The following is a 24,838-nucleotide window of genomic DNA, read 5'->3' as shown; positions in this document are numbered from 1 at the left end:
AATTAACCCATAACTACCCATAGTTCTACACTCAACAGCACAGTGCAGAATCCATTAAAACTAACCAAATATGATGAACTTGAACTAACAAGAACCAATGCCAGCACTTAAAGTAAATCTGTACATTTCCCCGTATTTGATCAAAAAAGTCTATGTGACCCTCGCAGATGAGCACCATTAACAAATGAAAAGGTTCAGTTCTGTAAAACCAATGTTTTACATACCCTGTGCTCAACACCTTTCAGGCACAGCCAAACTTCCATCCAAATAAATGCAAATATGTCATCAGTTTCTGTGCCTTTTTAAATACTTGTCCATAAAAAATCTCCCTCCTAAAATTAGATCAGCTGCCTCTTGGTTCAACTGCCACTGTCGTGCTTTGCTAATGCAACCATTAATCTTAGCTATTAACCATGTACCCCAAATAGAGTTATAGGTATGACTCATAAGCCAAGGTGACTGAGGCAAACCATCGCAGCAGCGAGACACAAAGAAGACAACATCAATTTAAAGGAGCACTTAACATAAATACATCAAGAAATAAGGTTAGCTGATATCTATCTCCTTGAAATCTGCTATCAAAAATTTTTACTTCTCACATATTTATATAAATGTGAGTCAGAACCCCCAGGAAATATTATCTCAATTCTGATTTAAATCAGTTGAGATTTTGTTAAATTATTTTTATTGCATTATTCGTACAGGTCTGCATTCAATAGGATTGTGATGAAACATCTACGAATAAATATAATTTCCAACTGAACTCTTGTTATAATTTTCTACCAGATGTGGTTTCCTTTTAAGCGTGCTACTTTAAATCGAATGTGACTGGGAAGCCGGCACGACAGAAGAATAAGAAGTGAAGATGACCAAGATGACAGTAGGCTCTCCCATCGTGTTTGGATAGATGGATCAAATCTAAGGAGGCTTGTACATGCCATTTAATTTCAAACTTGTAGGCAATCCATAGGGATACTTACCTCACTCCCACATGTGATATACTCTACTGTGTTATTGATTTACCCTACTTTATGGTACACCCTTCCTCAATGCCCACTACACCATCCACTTTCAGTTTGACAACTTTTGAACTGTAAAGTATACAGGACTTTTCCGTTCAAATCACATAATTTCACACATGATAGTCTTATATCAAAATCTAATCTTTTAAACTGAAATAGTTTAAAAAGGACACAATTAAACAGTTTGGAAATCATTTATTTAACATGGAATTGTTTACTCTACAAATACCAGGCCTTTAGCTAAAATGTCAGCAAAACTAATAGCACTAAACCTGAAAGTGGGACTAACTAAATACCACCACTAAAGTTTGTTTACAATGTAGCAACAATAGTTTCATATCTTGCGACAGTATGTTTGGAAGACATCTTTTGAAACATATTTTTGAAGTTTCCAGTCAAGCTTACTGTTCGAAACATCTTAACGCATGTCTTTTCATTCGGTGGAACTGCACCAGCCTGGAATCACTGTGCGTGTCTGTCTGCAAGTTCACAGTTTGTAAGCTCTCGTTATGTGATTGTGTTACCTCAATTCAGAGATCGTTTGACAGTACAGATGACACACATCTTAACACTGATGCTGGAGAGCCCCATTGCCAACCCTGAAGATACAGTTGGTAGCAGCTCAAGTAGTGTATTTTTACCCAGGATGACAAAATCAAGTTTAAAATTATCTCACCTCAGGAATACAACATTCTTATGTAGGGATGATAGAATACAGTGTATATGTTTCTTTCTGTGTATTGGAGCTGCTTGGTAGTTCCTTCACTAATACAGTACAGTACCTGTCGTCATGGTGATGAATATTATTGTGTTTTGTAAATTACTAAAATGGTTTCCTTTCCTTTCCTTGATGACACTGTCCTTTAAATACATACATGCTGCATACTAAAGCCAAGGCCAAGTTATTTAATATTATTAAATTATTGAATCTAATTTTAGTTTCAATTAATTACCAAACTTGTTAATTTTGTTGTTATATGATTATACCTGCCAGCATTGAATTTGAAGATAAGATCAGGATGTCAGTATGGGTATACCCAAAGTTGGAGCATGTAACAAAGAACAGCATGATCGGACTTCAACAACAAATATTTTACAAGTTAGGCTTTGATCACTGAAAGTCTTAGAATTTTGTGGACTATGACGATAGAGAGATATTATGGAACAACAGATACATATCAAGCAAACATGATGGATAGGGCACAAAGAAATTGCATAAATTTGCAAAACAAAATCAAACTTAGGCAAATTAATTTCATTTCACTAAGGTTATGTACAAGATATGAGGTTTCAATACTGCATTATTTAAGTATTAAGTATTACTTAAGTAAGTATTAATTAATATATAAATTTCACCAAGCATAATGCAACATGCCTCACTGAATTTGCAATTCAGGATTTCCACAAAACAGAAAAAGACGTGAAAAACCATAGCCTTTTACAAGTTGTACATTTACTATAAGATGCATACCTGTGTAATAGAATGTTGTTGAAAAATACCGAAATAGCTGAAAATCATAACGGCAAGACTATTGATTCTATGTCGAAAAATAATAAAACTAAGAAAATCAATGAAAGTACTTCAAAAGGTTCCACCAAAAACAAACATGTCAGAATGTGGAGGCCTCCAATGCCTCTAAGCTATGAAGTATGTTTTTGCGATAAAATCTCTCCCTTCTAGAGACGATCATAAATATAATGACCTTCTGAAGATCAATGCTTCAAGCTAATAATCCGAATGCCTCATGAATCACAGAGAATTAACGAGAATTGAGGTCTCTGATGGGAAACATCAGAGGAAGAGTTCAATGTTCAACAGGATTGCCACCAAAGTATTTAGCACGTTAACCCTTGCGATAGGTTTTAAAAGTGCCTTCCTACAGTAGGTAGTACTCTGTCTGGCCTTAACGATCATTACCAGACTCTGAGAGATTGCTTTAATGAGATCATTATATGTCTCAGTGAGTTAAAATCTATTAAGAAAGGGAAGCAACCCTTGTTGAAATTTGAACATCAATGACCATAACTTAACTTTCTAGCATATTTGGGAGCTATATCGATAACCTTTCACAGACTACAATATTAATTCAACAAACAATAGCTACAAAATAGCACAAAATACAACAGCTACTGTACGTATCAAATTCCCAAAATAGCTGTGTAAGTGTACGACATACAGTTGCTAAATATTAACACAACACACAGAAACTACTGTACAGTACTGTACATGTGGTCAACAAGTGTACAGTAGCTACATATTAATTAAACACACTGTACAATAGCTGTAGTAATATAGTCAACAGTGTGTACAGTGGCTGTAGTAAATCATAATTTATTTATATGTATTTTGTAACTTTAATGTAATTTCAGTACAGAATTATTTGTGTACACATTCTGATCTCAGTATGTGTAAACTTCTGCTCCTTGTACATAGGATAATGGCCCATTAACTGTCAATGAGAAGCTTTCCATCAGAGAACACAACCTTCATATTTACTTTATTATATCTCTCTTTTTTTTCATTCAAAGAACTTCATTTTAGTCACTTTTGAAATAAACAACATAATAACACATAAAACATGATAAATTAAAGAGAAAGAGACTGAGGAGTGCCCACAGGAAGCTTGGAGTAGCTAACAAACATTTACAAAATATAAACGTCTAAATATGAAACACTGAAACATATAAAATTACATGATGAATCTTGTTCATACTAATTCAATGAATATACAACCTGTAGCTAAGTATCAAACAGACATAAAGTAGCTATATATATATCAATCCAACACACTTAGCCACATATTTCAATTTTGATCCACTTGCAGTTTACTGACCATCATAGCTGGTGTTCTATACACCAAACCTACACATCTCTCCTACAGTGTGCACATTGGTCTTCCTTTTTTTTTTTTTATTCTGCAACAATTTCTCGTAAAACCAAATCTGTTGTTGGGACAACCAAAAAGTAAGGCCTGGTTGTAACTGTGATAGTAGTCTACTCTTTAGTACACATCCTGATCTCAGAAGATCTAAATGCTCCTCAGCTCATTTAACAATTTAACTGCTAATGACATGCTGTATATCAATGAACACAACCTTCATATATACTGTACTTACAGTACTACATCATGAATCATTTTGTACCCATAAAATATTTGTCGTTGCAGTGTTTTTTAAACTTCCTGGTTGGTTTTCCCTTGTTGAATTAATTTTAAATTACAAGATAATCATACAAATCTAGCAGAATTAGAAAGGTTGTCACATGATGTATGCCTTTTCTAGAAAGGTGTGTGATTGAGCTTGCATTGGTTCTTAGATTTCTGACTATTTTTACTAAACCTCCTGGCTGCAGTACTAAACAAGATTGCAACTAATCAAAATAGAACATCCTCCTAGATTTTTTCACTCATTGAAAATATCAAGCACTTACAGATATTTTATATTAATTTTTTATATTAAAGTGAAGTCAGTAGTGATGGGAAGCCAAAAATTTCCCTCCTCGTAAATGTTTGTTAATTACAATCAATCTTTCAGGTATATTTTCATTACGCAATCAATCTTAAACCAAACTAGGCCTATACAAGGAGGCATTCATAAGCCTTGTTATACTACATGTCACGTACAGTATATACTGTATGGTAAGACTGTAAACAAGTGTTTGTTTGTTTAGCATGTGAAACTGATTTACTCTGCAAGATTACATCTTTATATTTACTAATATCCTAAAATTGCTTTTGCAAAAGCATCACATGTGATGTTTTCCCCTGATGATGTGTTTAAGTGATCTATGAAAAAGTTTGGTAACTTGCAAGTGTGCAACTCTACAGCCTTTCAAGCCAACCAGTACAATGACTCATTGAATGAATTACTCATGAAAAGTGATTGAAGAATTCCTTAAAGCATTTTTGGGGGATATATCTGCATAAAATTGCTACAGTTAAGCCATGGGAGAAAATTTACTGCAAAGTTTGCAAACCAAAAGTGTCTTAAGTACAAGAAATTTATGCACTTACAGTATAGGGCACCGCGATATCATACTTGTTCAACCTGTGCTTTTTCATTGCTGTGCACTAAGGCTAGCGCTCCAGGAGGTCCATGCTATTTACAGATTAATCAAATGGTTATGTCTATTGTTTAATTTTACCAATCGCATACATGTTGCTTGATTCTTTCAAGTATGGAAAAGCTCTGTTCAACTTTCTGGAGACCGTTCAAGAGTACAAAGGTCAAGTTATGTTGTGCACATTGAAAGTAGGTTATGCAAGCACGCAATGCTGGGAAAAGTTGCTTACATTATAGTACAGTCAACATATGTAAAGGTAAACGAACGTAGTTGATCAAAACTTTTTCCAGACAGGAATAGTAACAAATTTTGACCAAATTTTACACTTAAACACATCAAGAGAGAAGTGAATATCAACATATGATGAAACTATGAAAGAATACTTATGCAGTTTTGCCTCCCTTCCTATACTTCAAATATAATGATACTGAAAATGGAGTATGATGTTACTGATTACTTCAAATTTCTGAACCAGGTAGTAAAGGCTTGGACCTGATAGTAATTTATTTCGTTCTGTCCCGGGGTTCCTGTTCCTATCAATAAGGTGTTTCGTCGTTCTCATGTTTATATAGTTGTGGCTATTGACCTGATCGTTGGGTGAATAAACAAGGCGCATAATTTAAATATATCTTGTCAAATATACTTGTAAGCACTTGGAATGTATGGTCGAGTTGTTGAAACTGACTCCAGTGCATGATGTTACGGAATCCTCCGAAGAAAAAAATATTAAACAAACATTGCGACGAGAAATGATGCGTTATAAGACATATTTAGGCTACAAATTACTTTTAAAATTAGGCCAAGGTCAATATGAAAGGCTGGGCTTATTACTAATTTACTTTTTTGTATCTTGGGGAGGTTGAAAAGAGAGAGGTGTGCACTCCACCATCTGGTTCCTGGCCAGCTGTGCTGGCATATTTAATCTGTGATTGGGTAAATAAGTATCCCTTTATTTCACAGACTATCGGGTAAATAAGTAAGTGACATCGATATTGAACTGACGATCATGTATAAAACTAGAACCAAAGTGATGCCAATTGAACTGATTCATGGTACGTAAATAAGCAAAAGGTCCATCTTTGCGGAACTGACATTATGGAGAACAATACTCAGTCATGCACATATCCTTATTGCTGTAACTAATATTACACCTTTAGTTTGGCCTAGTCTCATTCTAACAAGTACTTAGGCCGATTTAACAATACCAAGGCTATTAAGTTTGATAAGTTTAGGCCTAGCCTAACCTATGGTATTCTAACACTAACAATTACTGTAGGCCTAATATACTTCAAACTAAGGCCTATGCCTAGGTTGTTAGTTCGGCCTACTACAAGTCGATATCACGTTTTCCCTTGACGACCACAAGCTTCCTGTCTATGAAAACATACTTTCTAGCCTAGGAGGCTCGTCTTTCAATCTTTACAAAATGTAATTTTACCCAATTCACACCTTATATGACAGTCAACGAAAACTTTTAAGTTACTTCTACGGCACTGAATGATTTCACTCCGTGAGAAACACCTTTCTCCTGCGTACAAAACTTTCGAACTTCAAACGAAACCTACGTTTGCCCTCTTTATCTTCATTTGCGACTCTCGATCGTCTGCAACTCAGCATGTAGAAGACAGGTTGCAGCACTCAATATCAATAGTGTACGAATACACACTAGTGTGATGTGAATCGGAAGCTACCGTGGGTTAATTTCAACTACGGGTACAGCCCCTCTCGTCTGCTTTCGGCTCCTCCAAGCAAGATGCAGTAAATCTGCCTCTTGATAATGAAGCTTTTCCTAATTTGGCTTGATCAAACTAGACAACTTTGCAGAGCCGACGGAAGAAGCAAATGCAGTGGGGGAGATGAAAGCTGCAAGCAGTGCCAGTCTGTAGTAAAAACTGATGCCAGACAGATATTAAGAAAGATGTCAAGAGAGGCAAAATTGGGGACAATGGGAGGAGGAACGGGTTAATAGGTGAGGAATGATAAGGGATAAAGGAGAGGTAGGGAAGGACTGTGAGGGGAGAAGGGGAAAGAAGTGGAAAGGAAAGGAAGGTTGAAGGGTAGCATAAGTAGGGAACTTAAAGTAAAGTGTATTCATTTGAAAGTACCAAATCTGATCAGTCCAGTTTTCAAAATACAGTTAACTTAAGGCCTGGCCTGACAAGAGAGGGATGTGGTTTGGGTACAGCCTCTGGGTCAATTTGGGGACATGGGAAATATGGGATGTATGAACAGTGAAAATTTATATTCGGGACCTGACTTGGCCCTTGACCCCCACCCCTTTGTTCCCCACCTATTAGGATTATATTCTACAACCTTATTTTTATTCTAAATAAATTCAAACTGTTGACTTATGATATCCACATAATCATGAATCATTTAAAATTCCCCCTATCAATTACTGAACAGTGAATGCTGACTGCTTCAGGTTTGCCAATTTCCTTTTGTAGTATGCATCACAGCAAGGCTTTTCTCTCTTTACAAAGGACTATAGACACCTGTGCAACACCCATGCAATAATCATGGTTTTCTTGCTGCAATTATAGTGAATACCTTTTTTATTTTCATTAAATGGTCAACAGTGTATTCACCAGTGACCAAAAAACAGACCAAAACAGAATCTCTTCATTTCCTTTTACTTTATATCAAAAGCTGACATAGACATTCATTTCACCTTTACAGTTTCACTTCAACAATCTCACAGTTATACAATGTACTGCTTTAAAAAGGAATTTCAATTAAAATATGTTAGACATCTACATTGTTCACATAGTCCCAGGGACCAGGTGAAGCCATTCAAACCAAGATAAAACCAAATGGAATATTATTGGGTCTTTTACTGTGATGTTAACTGAGGATCTGAACAGATTCTTATATTCAGTAAATTATTTGCCGTAAGTTATTCCTTGGTGAATTACATGAAATTTGATTCTCTAAAATATGTCCGAGATATGTCAAAATGGAATAAATGGAAAATAACATGCAATGTACTGAGAAAGCATTAGCTTCCAGAGACTGAAAAAAAGCAGAATATTTTTTTCTTCCACAGAGTTACAAACTTTGCCTCGGAACTTAATTGTTCAAGTAATCAAAGTCATCCACAAAATTCACATCAACTCTCAAGTGATTCTTTTCGTGAAAAGATTTGTAACAAATAATCTGATTCCCAAAGATCTTCACCCATCGACTTATCATGACAACTATTAAATGCTAATAAGAATTTGAAAGCCAACAATAATGCTTACAGTATGAGACTGTTCAATATCAAGGAAATCTTACCTATCTTAAACTGCTTGTAATTATCTTACATCTTGTACACCTCATAAACCTATGCACTAACTCATCACATGAAATTAGTAGTTTCATAGATTCATAACATTTCATGATTTAATATGCTAAATTATGCTAGTGTTACATTTTCTTCGGGGAAGCTTTTCAAATCAATTCTTATCAGTTGGCAGTTTCACATACTAACATCTTTCACTGAACTAATGGAAGTCATACAGTCTACCCACATGCTACATATAACATCACATTTTACAACTCTTCCTGGAGAAGTAAATTCTCTAGATAAAGTCAAACAACTCTGGACTCTAGAGTCCACAATCAATTTGATAATTACACATTGTCTGGACCATAAAGATGATTTGCTCTCTGAGGTAGCATTATGGGGTAAATTATGGCACTTAAGACATTTAAACAGGCTATTTTTATGGATTGCCACATTAATTTTTCATACTGACTATGACATATGTAACGTCTGCAATGTTTCACCTTCATGTACATCTATATTTCACATATTTTGATGAAAGATCTAATTCCAGGTAATTTCTGTAGAAATTAGCGTCATACTTGCATATTTTGCAGTTGGGGAACATGGCGCAGTCTTCTTTAGTGACCAAGGTACATCTTACATTTTTATGGTCGGCTACTCAGGGCTTACAAATACTGCACTATGTGATTATAGAAATATGACAACTGCAACAGAATATGTTTCAAAACAATGCTAAACTGGAGGGTATTTCTTCATTCTTTACATTGAATTAGCAGAGAACGGTTGAGTGTACACTTCATCAAGCACCGGAGGCCACCTTGCACACTCTCAGTAAATATTCACTATCTTCTAAACAGTGCTAGGAAACCACCCCAAAGAGAGTATCTTGAGCACAGATGGGTCCAATCCATGTCAAAAGGTCAATACTTCAGCACCACTCTAGCCTCTCAAAGTTTAAAAAAAACTGCAATCCTTGATATTGTTTGATGACTTGTTTTGTTCAGTCTTCGTCCATCTCTAAGTTGATATTATTACCAAATTTGGCATAAAGTTGTACTTTTAGCTGACTGAGGATTTCTTTGATAGCATCTGCATCTTTATTCAGCAGAGAGATGTCACCTTCCAGAGATTGCTTCGTCTGCTCCACCAGCTTCAAGGCTTCCTCCGACGTTTGATACACAAACACCTCGCCTACCCTATATGTGAGGTTAGAGTTAAGGTAATCAATGCATAGTTTCATGTAGTAATTTCAATTGAAATTTAAAAAAAAAATAGTGGGATGGGCTTTTTCTTCACAATTAAAAAAAAAAAGGAGAACATATTAATTTGATTAAAACCAATTTTTTTTTACTTCACTTGATCTTTCTACATCCAGTTGGGACAATTTTTTCTTTACTGCACTTTTATGTCTAGCTTCAAAGCACTGGTACTGACAGTACGAGCGGTTTGAAGCATGAAAACAGGACAGTACAGAGTGGTATTAGCATTAGAAAATTGTCTCAACTCCAATATTACGTTTGTCATGAATACATGCATATATTAATTTTAAATTCTGATGTAGTTCACTGACTGGTTTGGTGATTACATAGAGGATAAATAGTAGTCATTTCATTCTTTAGAGAAATACCTTTAAATACCTCATAACAAAACATAAAACTGATTTACTATAAATTGTCGACACATCTTTAATTGCATAAAGGGTACAGCATTGTCACTTCTTGTTAATGAACCAATGCACTTACTTCCACTTCAAGATTAAAAAACAAACAAAAAACCACTAGATATATGCCCAAACTTTTTACTTTTAGCAAAGCAGCTGGTTGTATTTCACTTACTTTCTGTATTAAAACCTCCTATTCTGTTTACCACAGATTCACTCAAACACTAGTTTAATAAACAAACCATATGAATACTAAATATCTTCTAGTTGGGAAAGGCCTACTGTAGACCTATTGCTATGAGAGTTCAAGTCTCACTGATGCTTAATGTTCACATCTGTATTTGAAAAGTAATTTTATGTCTCTAGATTTGGTGGTATCATTAATGCAATACACTACCTGGAGTACAACACAGTCTCGACACTTGACCAAATCATTGTAGTGACTAAATACACATTCTTCCCGTTCTTCCAACATTCATGAAGAGGTTTTATGAATATTCACATATTCATTTCTAGGGACTCTGTGGAACCAATCAGGACTCTTCTTACCAGTAGTCTATTCTATTGAATGAATGACCACCTATGGGGACCAACACTAATGAAGAGGTTTCATGAATATTCACATATTCATTTCTGGGGACTCTGTGGAACCAATCAGGACTCCATAAAGAGCAAAACTTATCAGCCAAAAGAAGGTTACTGAACAGGTTGACAAAGGATATGGAACAGCTTCATCTTCATCTGCTAGTTCTAGCTCATCTGCAGCATCTTGTAGATTTTGAAGCTGTTTCTGTGAAGGTAAAAAGTTAACGATCTGACATCGGTTTGATATTTCATGATAGTAGTACTACTGTAGTTAGTACTCAGTAAATGACAACAAATGAAACATTTATGACAAATTGAATACTGAGGACAATATAACTGTTAACAATTGCACTATTTTATTGAATATGTCCTTTTGTAATTTATATTTTAGGAAATGAAACTATTCTAGCATAAGGTAGACCCTTAAGCCGAGGTCAGAAATGACAGTTGCAAATCCCTTAGAACACGCCCCCCCCCTCCTCCCCCCATTTATCTGATAATAATAATAAAATACCTGATATTAATAATGCGATGGAAGTGATTTGTAATTGCATGCAATAATTAAAAGCACTAAGCAAGTGTATACATTGTTTTGTAGAGTAAACATTATCTGGTATGCGCAGTGAACTTTTGTCCCACTCAACAGACAACAACACCTCTCTATGTATTTGATATGTTATGGCAAATATACCCTGTGCCATCTGTAAAACCTGCTCTTTGATTTCCACAGATGGATGACTCCACTTTTCATTTTCATAAAATGACCATATATGTAGTGTTATGCAGGTTGCTACAGCTGCAATTTTTCACTAACATGTTTTACCATTGATGGGTGACTAATGACATCCAACCATTTTACTCTATTTTGGACACAGATAACCCCCCCCCCCCTTCATGAAAAGACATGAGTGGGGTGCTCAATGTATTAAATTCCTTAAGAGTACACTTGTTATTCTGCACTTCCATAACACTTTATATGGATGGGTTACTGTTAGTGATGACATCAATTCCAGTTTACTCATCGTTTAGACAGTGCATACACTTGAATAGACATGATTTGCTCCGTGTGATAACATATACCAAACATTGCACCTGTTAATCATTCATTTTCATACTCTCTACTGAAGGGTTATCAATGACATCAATACCTTTTTACTCTGTATTTCATCCTCTACCTCGGTCAGTTTATTTGTATTTGTTGCAAATTTATTGATTTTTTGTTGGTCTTCAAAAGTAATGTTGACATCTTCCTTCTCATCTGTCTGTATGGAAAAAAAACACAAAGATGTCCAAAGGTATTTGTGCAACAAATTGGAAGGAAATCAAATGTGAAACTACAAACAGAGAAAACAAAATACTCATTTTAATTTTCATTATTACTAGTCAAGCAAGATAAAAATTGAATTATTGTAGTATATTAAATTTACCAACAATATCAGTTAAGATTTTCATGAAGTAAGTGACTTCATTTTACAAAAAAAATCTTTAAAGTGAAACATTAGGGTACAAAATTACAACTGATTACATACATGTTAAAATGTATGTATTTACTCATTGTTGAAAGAGCTTTGAGGAACAAGACTTATTTTATAACTATTAGCTATTAATATTTGGCAAAAGAAGTCATTTATCTAGGCATTTTAGTACCATCATAGCAATTGAAGTTATTGGTCCCTACATCACAACCAAAAGTTGGGGTAATCTCCACAGCATCATACTTGTTTTCCTTTCCACAATATTGTTACGGTATTCACCTTATGCCTAATAGTGGAGGCAATTCCAGTGAGGACATGGACATTCTACTATTATATTGTGTTCTTTAATTGTTGTAATGATATTAGGGTGTTTTGCTACAGTAGGCAGAGCTGCCCTCTATTCCCAAGCATATTTGTGTCAGAAGCAACTGAGTAAGATGCCAGTACTTGTCAGTTGTTTATTTCTGTATGTTAAGCTGTATCTGTTATGTTATGCACCGGTCAAAGGACCTGTTTATTCCTGTTACGTCATATGTTAAGATATTATATTTGGGTTTCACCGATACTTCTTAGTTTGGTACATTGTCTTGTGATTGCTACATACATAACAAATCTCTTCATGGGAAGAGCATATACCTTGACATATATTTGCAAAGTTAGCCTTCACCAATTTTAGAGTAGGCTTGGCAGTCTTTCAAATTTTAAAGTCAAGTACCGGCAGTCCTTCATGTCATACTGATTCAAGACCTTTGTGATTATAGGCCTAGGGCTTAACCTAAATCTGATGGAATCTGATCAAAGCATTGATGAAATCATGTTGTTGAAGGACAAAACTAAAACAAAGTGTGAGATCTGAAAGATTGTCTTCAATGTTACTCATTAACAGAACATAGGCTATTTGTCCTTTGAGTATTGTGAAATTCCTTTTTCCTAGCTGAGGTTTAGGCTAACCTACCTTAAGCCAGTAACCATTTACCAATACCATCATACAATATGTGGGAGCTATTTACCCGATCATCAGTTCAATGAAGACGGTGCTCTTGCTTATTTACTCAATCGTAGGATGAATAAGCAATGCATTGGGGCTTATTTACCCCATCATCAGTTAAACTTGGGTGCTTATTTACCTGACTGTTGACTATATGCCTGATGTAATACTAAAATAATCCGACCGTCAAAATATAACAACACAAAAATTACATACTGTACATGTTCAATACTCATTTTTAGCCTAAATATGCTTAGAATGAGCAATTTCACATCTAAATTTGTATTTGTTTTCCTTCTTCTTGAGAGGACCCATAACTCCCACACTGGAGTCAACTTCAGAGACCTGGCCATATCCCTTCCAAGTGCTTACAAGTGTATTTGAGAAAATATATTTAGAATTCTTTGGCCCTAGCTAAGCTCTTTGGTCCTAATACCAATATAGTACACTAAGATTAGTATCATACATCTGCACAATTAGCAGTATTTGACTATTTAAATGATATGCACATACACAAATTGCAATCTGGGGAATAAGCAAGTGCACCATGCTTATTTTCCCAACCTACAGTATACAGAAAGTTCAGTGAAAGTGGCACCACATGGGCGGATGCCGAGTGTGTACAGACAATAAGTCAATAATTTACGTTATACCAATTGCATTAAACATATAGTCGCAGCCTTTTGATTAGAATTGGGAGACTAATACATGAACATCAGTCTACTACAAATTTACAGTAGGCAGATTGCTTCTAAGAGGCTTTTCACTGCAGTGTACAGACTGCACTCATTTCTGTACTCTGACTTGACGACTGTGACGCAGAACTGGTTCCACGATGTTTGTGTAAGCCATGCTTAGCGAAAACAGTTTCAAGACGTAAAATTGCTTAATTGAAATTAAAAACAAAATTTGACGGTGTCTCATTTAAATAGTAATACCCACACTAACAGGTCCCCGAGCAACGCTGATGCTGGCCATTTTCAATTTGCTCCAGGAACTTGGTAGACAAATGTACGTCCGTGGTTTTGGGCGAATATTAGTTTGGTTGGGAAGGTAAAAAGGGTTACGCTGTAATTCTTATGAATCTTGAAACAAGAAATTGGAATAGCGCCACAGTATTTCAGCACAACAAAGAAAATGGCTGCGCCCTGTATACAACTGAAAACGATACTATTCATTTGTAAGATACTGATTTTCCTTTGAGTTATATATATTTTCTTATGCATTCCTTCCATTGTATCACTCTTTATGGTCTTTTGTAATCAATATCTTTTTCCTTTTCTCAGTGGCATGTGCTTACATTTCTCGAGCAAATGTAATTGAACTGGATGAACGGTGAGTCATGTTAAATATCTTCATTTTAATTTTTATGCTACAGACTACAGTAGGCTAGAAGGTATAGGGCCAAGGCATACAATGAGTTACATCAGCCTATGCCCTGACGGTAGCTCAAATATGTTTACTTCCTTCTTGCTATCTTTGCCTTCTGGGTTTGCACTCACCGCTTTACAAACCTTGATAACTTGACAGTAAGTAAGGTTACATTTTGCAAAGTTAACAAAGATCTAAGCCAAAGACCTACTTTAGTTTAAGAGTAAAATTTTGGTTGTTGCCACACAGCTCTGACCTGTGCCCTGCACTTTATAGCTGATAAATGAAATCTTAGCTTTTTACTACAAAATGCACTTATCTTTCAGGTTTAATGAAGCAAGAAAAGACGGAAAATGGTTGGTGGAGGTAAGTTTTTGTGCCATTTTTGCTTGATAATTTGACCATTTTAGCAATAAACAATACCACCCAGAGACCAAAGGTACATATAAAAGTGGCATTAGGTACCAAACAGCACCTAACCAAAAACTGTATAAAAAAACTATTGTGGGTGAAGTTCTTAAGCAATAATAGTAACCTTATTTTCACAGTTGCCAGTGACATACCACCAAACTGTCCATTGCCTCTAACTGTAAAATAAAGTCTCATTAACCCCAGAAACCCAATAAAATTGTTCCTTCACCCATTTGGTTATTCCAGGAGGAGGTAAGAAAGAGCAAAAACAGGGAGAAAAGAAGAGGGAGGCGGTGGGTGGGGTTGGCTTAGGGATCTAAATATGCCACATTAACAAGATTAAAATGTGCAATGCTCTATCCCTTGTATAAGCAGGTAGTTTGTTGAGGTCATTCCACAAATTTGACAGCTATCTTCAAAATAAAATGTGAACTGATAGATCTTGTTTCATCCATTTAATGCCATCAATTATACACTGTATGTGAGCCTTCAGATTGTGTGGTAAAACCCCAGTGTGTACACAACATCACAGTGTTTTTCTGTTGTCATTCCTTTGTAGTTTTATGCACCATGGTGTGGTCACTGCCAAAGGATACAACCAATCTGGTCAGAGGTTGGTCAACAGATGGTGACGAATCATCCGGAGATCAGAGTATCAAGACTAGATGGGACTAGATATGGAAGTAAGATACATTCCACAGCAAAGGAATTTTGGGAATATTTACAGTAGTTATGATGCAATCTGAATTTGATTTATATCAATTAGTCCTCGGCCAGATGACTTCAAAGGTAATTTTATAAATGATATAGCCATATATGAGCCACATAGCAGATTTACAGATTCAAAAGTTAATATAGAATTCTTGTTTTTTTTTATTTTTAAGGTATAATGGATCTTTATGATGTCAAAGGATTCCCTACCATTATGTTGTAAGTATCTGTGCATTCAGCTGATTAATGGAGTAAAGCATATCTTCTGCACAAAACCAATGCATTTAGCAGATTCTCTCAATTCTGTTTCTCTCAAAACCCTTCTTATTACATATCATCTCAGTTACATTACAATCACATGCATCCAGTGTGTTACTTGCCTATGTGCTCATGGCTCAGGAAAGCAACTCTGTACTGCTTAGTATTGCATTAATCTCAGTCTTTCCTGTTTATTATATGAAAATTTTTGTGCTTATATCAAATGGACATTAGTTATTGTCACATTTTTCACCAGTATTATATTTTTCATGCATTTTGATGGATGCAGTCATTTAATATGCTGCTAATGGCAGACGTTGGTGTATCAATGTATGGAAAAAAAAGGAGACAGTGCCCATTAGTATGTGTCCCATAAAACTGGTTTGATCCTGAAAGGTGTAGTATTGTAATATGTGGAACAGTTCAGATGAGTAACTAGGTTTTAACAAGGGGAATTTCATACAAAAGGCACATCATTTATATACAGCATTTATCTTTTTTCTAGCTGGAAACCCTCCCATCTGCTCTACCCACCCACCCAGCCTCCCCTCCCACAGCACCTGGTCTTATTGTAGTAGCTAAGATTCATTATTATGTGTTCAGATTTGTAAGTAAAATGCTAGATTATCCCTATTACATCCCCTTTGCATAATAAGTGGATAAATTGTGTGCTTGGAACAGCAATTTGAGAATCTATCAGAAGTTCTGAAAATGAAAAAGCTCTATGTGTCCTGATTACATTACATCATTGATGGATGTACAGTGCTTTGAACATTTTGCGTATGGGCTCGTGCTCTGCAATGCCAGATATTATTATGATTAAGTAACATATTCTGTGTCTGTATTGCCTTTGATATGTTAGATTTTTATGTTCCACAAAGTTTTATAAATTAGAGCATCTTTTTCTGGTATCTTTCCTCCAGTATTGAAGGTGAAAGGTCATATACACATCGAGGAGGAAGAACAAGTAAAGACATTGTTAGTTTTGCTCTCAGGGCTCAAGGGTAGGTTTGTTATGTTCTTATACTGTTCTTTTGTTGGAGAAATATATTTTGGAGACACCACAATATACTGTATTTCTCGAAGAAACATACAAGCCAAATTATATTTCCTTAAAAGACAGACAAGCCAAAGTATGGGTAGGTTTGTATCTTTTTTTATAATATTTTTTTTGTGAAAAATATACTTCGGGGAAATCATAGTATATGTCTTGAAGGAACATACAAGCCAAAATATGTAACGTAAAGAAACAGACAAGCCAACCCTTTTTTTTTTTGATTCAATGACAGTATTGGGGCCATTACACAATTCATTTTCAATTATTTCTCATGTGTTTGTACAGTGAAATTACTCACATGTCGAGGGCACTGGAAAACGGGCAAACTTTTTTGGAAAATGGAAAGAGAGATATTAGAGTCTATAGTAGTTTGTAAAGTACAGTAATATGCAGCCAGAAACATTTTGATCTTTATAATGGCACTGATATGTTTCATTACTCACAACCACAACAATAACCGTTTCTGAAACAATTGCTGTATCTTTTCACTAAACATGAATTAATGTTACCTTCACACACAGATTTTATACACAACTGTAAGAATCAACAATTAGGTACTCGTTTGGTATCATGCTCTCAAAGAAAAGTGATGTAATTATCTTCTGTTTATTAAAATTCATATAACACATTTCAAGGGCTTTTTATTCTTTTATTTCTCTTAACTACATACTCCTTTCAGTACATAGATGTATTCTACCAAAAATGATAGTTCAAGAATAATAATAATAGTAGTAAGGGAAAAAATTTGGATGTATATTTGTATGTTTTTACTTTAGACCCGCTGTCAGGAATTTAGAAGACCAAGCCCAATTTAGGCAAGCCCAAAGAGAAAACGATGTAATCTTCATCTTAGTTGCTGAAGATGATACATCTGATCTACAGGTATTTATTCATCTCATACCCAAGTCATGCACTCCGATATACTGATAGGAAATTTGATGTTTAACCCTGCCTCCTCCCACCTCCCCACTGACCCAGTCCATCAGGTTTCATCATTTGTAAATACCTAAATCAGTAAGTATGTAAAACTGGCAGGGATTAAAAGAAATGACAAGAGGTAGCAGATATGTTTTGACCTGTAAAAGGAGGGACATAATTTTAAGAAACTCAATTGCAGCAGCTTAGACTATATGATTGTTTGTGGCAGACTTTCCATACTTGTAATGCAAGCTAAACCACTCAATTATTAGAGACAATTGGATTGAAATAATATTTTCATGTTTACCAATAAACATTAATTGTTGACTTATTTACCATTTCTTGTAAATCTACTTCCAATAAATCTGCCTCATTAGTACATAAATAAAGGTTATTTAGCGATCCTGGATTTCAGGTTTTTCTAGAATAATCCAAAAGCATTTTGTCTGTTTCTTTAAAAAAAAATTCTTTCCTTGTTCTTGGGGTGAACTAAGGTATTTTTCCCAAATGCATCTTTCTTACCATTTCTTACCACGTTTTCTGTCTATGATTTTATCTTTGATTTTTATTCTTTGCCTGAGGCAAAAGGAATCTATGCCAATGTGATAGTGTGTATGTGTATCTATGTGACACTTTCTTGTAAACATGGTAACTCAAAAAGTTAATGGTGGATTAATTTCATACTTGGTATGTTGATCCATCTTATTGAGTACAATAAACCTATTGTTTTCTGTGAAGTCCATTGTTCATTTGCTGTCAACATTTAAAATGAAAATCTTGTAAACACAATAGCACAAGAATTACATCTTTCTTGAACTTAAAACTTAGAGAGTGCAAGAATCCTATTGAAATTGGTAGATGTCAACAGGTCATGAGGTCAACAGGCATCAAAGTCCTAAAACATTTTAAACACGATAACTCCAAAATTTAAGCTATAATTAATCTGTGAATTCGTCCATGCTATGATTTTCTTTTGGTGAACCTAGTTTGGTCAAATTTAGTTCAGTTTATTTCTGTGAAGGGGCTCTATAGGACTTTAATAAAACATACCTGGCATTCAGGTAATTAAATCTGCTTCAGAGTTCATACTCTTACTTTAAACATGCACTTAAACCTCCTATAAGGGTTTCTCCCTCTGAGCTTCAAGGGGTCAACAGGTTATCTCAAATGGACACAAACTGGCTCAAGGGGTCACCAGGTTATCTCAAATGGTGGAAAACTTGGCCATGTTCTCAAGAATATTTCACAATATATAATCAATGTCATGTAACTATTTAAAAGATTTGCTAGCTCTTAGTTGGTAATATGTGATCTTTCTGGATATTGACACATTTTGGTGTAATATTCCTATACTGTAAAATCCCTATGAGTGAATGACATGGTTGATGCCCACAAGGGATTGCTACAAATCTTTTCCTGGTTCTCTCACTTAATTCTTGGACAGATCTAACTCACTTGCTCTACATTAGTCAGACAGTTACAGTACTTTGAATTTGGAACAAATTGTACGACAAGGAGTGACAAAGCTAAACTGGCTTTCTGGTTTTCAATTTTTACACAGAAATATTTCACGTCAACTGCTGAAGATAAGATCTTAGACAGTAATTTCTTTCGCACGACTCGGGATGTCATTCCTGAGAAATCCAGACCAACAGAACTGCCAGCTCTCCTAGTATTTAAAGATGGAACCAGTTACAGATTTGAAGGTAGTACAGAGACGTCCATCTCAGAGTCTTGACAGTTAAACACAGATTAAAGAACTTATGTAACAATTAGTACTTAAAAAGGATACTCCTGTGTTGATTTTTGGTTGACAAAAATTGCTGGAATATTTCTGGTCAAAATCACATTCTCATTGCATTTTGTATGGTGAGGATTTAATTTGTCAATGATTGTGATATTTGGTGAATGCATCTAGCACAATCATATCTCAGTAACAAGATATTGAGAAGGTGCTTTCAACAAACACAGGCACAGTGTGGAATTTATTTCTATTTAAGATAAGACCATTGTTACGAAGTCCAGATATCATGGTTTGGGAAACGAACACCATAAAGTAGGTTAGATAGGTTTTGTTTTAAAAGAATCTAATGCGTGTCTCTTGGTAACAAAAATATATAACTTAGCATAAATACATTACATACCTTAATACTTAAAGTTAACTTAGCGCGCACGCAAGGTACCTCGCTACCGCTGGGCTCTCCGTCGGGGTGTCAAATCCCAGGGTAGTCTGTAACCGTAGTGCGGGTGTGTCTGGAAGCTTCCGGAAGGCGCTTTTCGTATAAATAACAGCTCCGGTATAGAGAACAGGACCAAGTAAGGTAAATAATAAGTTCAGAAGAATGGTATCCAAAAGAGAGTTAAGAGTAAGTCACACACAGCGTGGTTGGCATGGTGAAGAAAGGCCGGAACGGAAAAGGTAGGTTTGGTAAGGGCTATGCAGACATCGTTGTTTTACGTGGCGTGACGTACAGGTTGGTGCCACTGGGAGAAGAGACCGAGCCACTCCTTGAAAACTAATTTATATGGCATTCAGTGAGGTTACTCGACCGTAGCTTAGAACTGCACTGATTGTGCTCTACGTTTACAAATTAGCATAATAATACACCATTAGGAATTGCATAACATCAATTAGCGTAGTTAACCTTTAAGGTAACATGCTGCATCATAACACCATCCCTTTCAAAACCTTTTCAAAACTTTATAGTAGCTAAATAAATGGGTACCTACTCTTCGGGTGTTTCTAAAGTTTGCAAAGAAATGGTAGGTTAAGAGTGTTTTTCATACATAAATGATATGCATCGTGCTTTTCCCAACTTCGCATATTTGGGGGGGGTGGGGGGAACATTCTGAGCATGCCCTACACAACAAAGTAGAGAACCTTACGGGATATCCTTAAGGAAACCATTTTAAGCTCGAGCTGGCCAGGTAATAATAGGTCGTTTTTTGCTTTGTAAACCTATACTATGTTTCCAATGATTTCGTAGGATTTGGGGATGAAGGTTTTCATTGCTAGTGTCTGTATTACATAAAAGGTAAGATTATGGTTATGCTTCCTCTTATATTAATTGTTGTGTAGTTGAGATTTGAATGTACCATAACCTCAGAAAGAACTGATGTAAAGTTTTTCATCTTTCCTTTAGTATCTCTTCTCTTCTTTAGTATAAAGATTGAAGATGATCAGACTTTAGGCTAGGACCACATGTTAAAATTAATACTGAATTCTTCATAGTTCTGTAATCAGTGAACTATTAATTTCATTTTTAAAGGATCAAGTGGGAGATTTTTTATTTGCTTCTTCTCATTCTTCCTGTTTGTCTTCTCCTCCTCCTCCTCCTCCTCCTCCTCCTCCTCCTCCTCCTCCTCCTCCTCCTCCTCCTCCTCCTCCTCCTCCTCCTCCTCCTCCTCCTCCTCCTCCTCCTCCTCCTCCTCCTCCTCCTCCTCCTCCTCCTCCTCCTCCTCCTTCTCCTTGTAAATAATATCATTTTTTTCTTTCAGAGGAAGTGACCGAAGAGAGCGTAGCTGCCTGGATTCTTCAAGAGTTAATCACAGCATTCCCGATGTTTACCAGTGATAACATCTTTAATCTTTTTAAAGGAGGTCAGTTTCATATATTTTTACTTTTCCTCCATGAAATGCCCATTGTATTATTTTCAGTGGTGCACTTCTACCTTGGTTTTATTTCAATAGTTTTGATTGTGCCATACAGCGATGAATAACTCCAGGTGGATATGAGCGTGTTAAAGCCGCTCACACACTGCATGGTTACATGGAAATATTGTGGAGGATAGAGGGCAGTGTGCGTGTGCTTAAGGTTCCCGCTGATCCATAGTTTGTCTGTTTTAAGTTGCATCAGCTTACCTAACATGAAATGTTCTGCCAAAGCTCAGTCAGAAGTCAGATAATAATAATGTTAACAGAGGTGGCTTCAATGAGGGAGCAGGGCTGGAGTGGGGGGAGGTAAGGGGGGGGCAGGGGAGCCAGCTCCCCCCTTCTGAATGTTTCTTAGCTAATAATTGATATGAAAACTACTTTCCCCCCATAAAAAAATTTGCACACTCTGTATGCTGCCTTCATAATTTTTACTTCTTCTACGCGTTCTCTTAGAAATCCTGGATTCACCACCAGGGTACAAACTAGGTCCTTCCATGTATGTTAAATACATATAATGGGGGAACATTGCTATGCAGCAACAACCTCCTTAATATGTAGCTAAATATGAATAATATGAACATCACAATCCCAACCAATGTCTTAGTCCATTGGTTGTGTGTGGACAGGTGACGATTATTAATATTTCAGCTGTTTTCTGAATGTTAAGCCTTTCCAAGTTTAATTCTTCAAAATGATTTTCTTTTGTTTTTTCTATTGTTCAGGTAAAGCCTTAGTTATCATCCTGACATTTCCAAGTGCCAGCAATGCTAAGAAACACCCTCACTACTTAATGAGAGAAGTATTAAAGGAAGCAGCCCTGCACCACAGAGATAAATATCATAAGTATGAATACTTACTACTCTTAGAGATGAATACCATATGTTACTTGATACTCATAGAGATAAATGTCATAAGTACGAATACTTGCTCCTGTTAGAGATAAATATCATAAGTATGAATACTTAGTACTCTTAGAGATGAATACCATATGTACAAATACCTGATACTCATTAAGATAAATATCATAAGTATGAACACCTGTTACTCATTGAGATAAATGTCATAAGTAAGAATACTTATTACTCATTGAGATTAATACCATATGTACAAATACTTGATACTCATAGACATAAATATCCTAAGTACCAATACTTATATCTCACAGAGATAAATATCATAAATATGAGTACTTGTTACTCATAGAGATGAATGTCATAAGTATGAATACTTACTACTCTTAGAGATAAATACCAAATGTACAAATACTTAATACTCATAAAGATAAATGTCATAAGTATAAACACTTGTTACTCATAGAGATAAATGTCATCATAAGTATAAATACTTACTATTAAAGATGAATATCATATGTACAAAAACTTATAACTCACATTGATAAATATCATAAATATGAACACTTGTTCCTCATAGAGATAAATGTCATAAGTATGAATACTTATTACTCATATAGATAAATGTCATAAGTATGAGTACTTGTTACTTGTAGAGATAAATACCAGATGTATGAATAGTAGAGATAAATACCACAATAACAAATACTTACTACTCATAGAGATAAACAATTTAAGTATGAATATTTATTACCCATAGAGATATATATCATATATATATATATATATATGTGTGTATATATATATATATATGTGTATATATATATGTATATACATATATGTATATATATATACATATGCTCGTCTTAAGCAAAGTAATCAAAGACGTTTAAGTCCTTTGGCAAACTTGCATGGCGGAGACATTTTAAAGTACAGGAAAATGGTTGAAGAAATGTAAGATGTTATGGAAGGATTATGTTAATGAGTTGGCATTGTGTGAGGAACCTGTTTTTTGTTTTTCTAACATATCACACTCACCTCTTACAGGAAGTATCAGTTTGTGTACATGGAGGATAAGGCCTTTATGCAGGAACTGATCTTGACGTAAGTATTCTCATTGTTTCTTTTCATTTTTTGTCTTTTTGCTATCTTCTTGTGAGAAAAGACAGACAGCCTTCTGTGTTGCTATGGTAACATGTATTATTTTAGTGTTACATTAATGACTGCCACTCAGAACACTTCATGTGGGGTAGAGAAAAACATGGGTTCATGTTTTGAGTAAGAAGAGCTGGATCAACAGATAGAGAAAATTTTTTACGAAGTCATGTAAACAGAGAAATGAAAGGGAAAAAAAGGGTTGACGGATGGATGGAAGGATTGGATACGAAGATAAACCTCACTGAGGATATCTACACTTGCATGAGTGTTGAGATAATGGATCATCTTAAGGAGGGTTATTTAGGGTATAGGGTCAAACACTCAGGAATGTTTTTAATGATTGTTATCTTAAAAATGCACATTAATCACAGTAAGAGCTCACAGTAAGGAAGGGTTGAGAGTCCAGGCTTCTTTCTCTTTTTTTTAAATTCTGAACTAACCCAAATATCTTCAAGGGATCTTCAAACTGGCTCTGTGATATTATATGTATCTTTATCAATTCCTACGAGCTATTTAACACACCGTTTCTTCTGCAGTGAGTATTTCAATATAATACTCTCCAAATGATGATATCATAAAGGGCATAATTACTACTTGAAATATGAATTGGTTGCATTGCTGATTTGTAAGAAATTTTGTTGTTTGTCTCTTGGGGAATCTTACAATTTCATTTAAAGAGAAGGATTTCCATACAGCAGTGGTGGTGGTCACTCAGTGGTCACTCAGCAATGTCAATGTATAAGTAAAGCTGCGACTCGGTGCTATCACTTAAAACAAACTATTGTCTCCATGGGATATATTAGAGATAGTTTTGGTTGTTTGACATCCATAGTAGCTTTGTTTCAATTATATCTTTGAATACTACCGTGCACGTCTAGTTTCATCAGGCCTGACGTACGGCATATTAAAATTATCCCTTCATATTAAGACTTAAAAAAAACTTAGTGAATGAATGAATTTATTAATTAGTTAATCAAACCAAAATGAGAAAAGTGAGAGAAATATGATTCAATGAAATAAGTGTTTGTACCTTCACAACATGAAAATGTTTTTCCCCTGATGAAAAAGAAAGCTGTATTTTGATTGGTTAACAGGTCCTTGGAGATTCCTAGCGTCCTTGTCTTTGATCCAGCTACGTATTTCTATTACTTAATGGACGACCCAGAGAAAGTCAGTCAGGAATCTCTGGAAGAATTCTTAAAATCTGTCGAGGAAGGCCTACAGCAGGTGAGGAAAAAGAAACCAAAATTGGCAACAATGCATTTCATGGGTCCAACTACACATATGTGTGTGCCAAGGGCTCAGGTCAAGTTGGGTCATGTCAGGTCAGGTCAAATGGTGCAAACACAAGATGGCGCCACCGAACCAGATTTTGACTGAACTTG

At 35.4% G+C, this 24,838-nt stretch overlaps 3 protein-coding genes across 5 annotated transcripts in view; 1 reads left to right on the top strand and 2 right to left on the bottom strand.

Moving 5' to 3' along the window:
• LOC139965547 (coiled-coil domain-containing protein 102B-like) overlaps nucleotides 1-6,843 on the bottom strand; it is a 52,223-nt gene extending 45,380 nt beyond the window's left edge. Inside the window, exon 1 of one of the 2 annotated variants that reach the window (XM_071968032.1) lies at nucleotides 6,535-6,843. The gene's annotated coding sequence lies outside the window, so the exon portion shown is untranslated. Of the gene's footprint in view, nucleotides 1-6,523 lie in introns of both variants that reach the window. The other variant, XM_071968033.1, reaches the window with a different exon arrangement.
• Nucleotides 6,844-7,706: 863 nt separating this feature from the next.
• LOC139965560 (prefoldin subunit 4-like) lies at nucleotides 7,707-14,157 on the bottom strand. Of its 2 annotated transcripts, none has more exons than XM_071968051.1 (4): nucleotides 14,007-14,157; nucleotides 11,750-11,863; nucleotides 10,740-10,806; nucleotides 7,707-9,559 (listed from the first exon to the last, which is right to left on the bottom strand). In XM_071968051.1, the coding sequence occupies exons 1-4, from the start codon at nucleotides 14,040-14,042 to the stop codon at nucleotides 9,357-9,359; spliced, it is 420 nt and encodes a 139-aa protein (XP_071824152.1). In that variant the 5' UTR covers nucleotides 14,043-14,157; the 3' UTR covers nucleotides 7,707-9,356. The 2 variants fall into 2 exon arrangements, with proteins under 2 accessions (XP_071824152.1, XP_071824153.1); XM_071968052.1 differs by having other exon boundaries at nucleotides 14,013-14,143.
• Nucleotides 14,158-14,172: 15 nt separating this feature from the next.
• LOC139965548 (protein disulfide-isomerase TMX3-like) overlaps nucleotides 14,173-24,838 on the top strand; it is a 37,247-nt gene continuing 26,581 nt past the window's right edge. Inside the window, exons 1-12 of the mRNA XM_071968034.1 lie at nucleotides 14,173-14,244; nucleotides 14,351-14,399; nucleotides 14,762-14,801; nucleotides 15,406-15,529; nucleotides 15,731-15,776; nucleotides 16,739-16,819; nucleotides 17,649-17,754; nucleotides 19,352-19,496; nucleotides 21,289-21,390; nucleotides 22,167-22,287; nucleotides 23,343-23,399; nucleotides 24,548-24,680. Of these exons, the coding sequence (XP_071824135.1) occupies nucleotides 14,202-14,244; nucleotides 14,351-14,399; nucleotides 14,762-14,801; nucleotides 15,406-15,529; nucleotides 15,731-15,776; nucleotides 16,739-16,819; nucleotides 17,649-17,754; nucleotides 19,352-19,496; nucleotides 21,289-21,390; nucleotides 22,167-22,287; nucleotides 23,343-23,399; nucleotides 24,548-24,680 (1,047 nt within the window). The 5' untranslated portion in view covers nucleotides 14,173-14,201. The remainder of the gene's footprint in view (nucleotides 14,245-14,350; nucleotides 14,400-14,761; nucleotides 14,802-15,405; nucleotides 15,530-15,730; nucleotides 15,777-16,738; nucleotides 16,820-17,648; nucleotides 17,755-19,351; nucleotides 19,497-21,288; nucleotides 21,391-22,166; nucleotides 22,288-23,342; nucleotides 23,400-24,547; nucleotides 24,681-24,838) is intronic.

The sequence above is a fragment of the Apostichopus japonicus genome, chromosome 3 (assembly GCF_037975245.1).
Source record: "Apostichopus japonicus isolate 1M-3 chromosome 3, ASM3797524v1, whole genome shotgun sequence".
NCBI classification, from domain to species: Eukaryota; Metazoa; Echinodermata; class Holothuroidea; order Aspidochirotida; family Stichopodidae; genus Apostichopus; species Apostichopus japonicus.
The sequence above is the reverse complement of the archived record's forward strand: the minus strand, read 5'-3'. Positions and strand labels throughout refer to the sequence as shown.

What these genes read in the sequence shown, in the direction of transcription:
- LOC139965560 (XM_071968051.1), bottom strand. Translation starts at nt 14,042, where the DNA reads ATGGCCAGCATCAGCGTTGCTCGGGGACCTGTTAGT. An exon ending in TTGCTCGGGGACCTGTTAGT is followed by an intron (nt 11,864 to 14,006) that starts GTGGGTATTACT and finishes TTTTCCATACAG; the next exon opens with ACAGATGAGAAGGAAGATGT. An exon ending in AGATGAAGATGAAGCTGTTC is followed by an intron (nt 9,560 to 10,739) that starts CATATCCTTTGT and finishes ACTCTAACCTCA; the next exon opens with CATATAGGGTAGGCGAGGTG.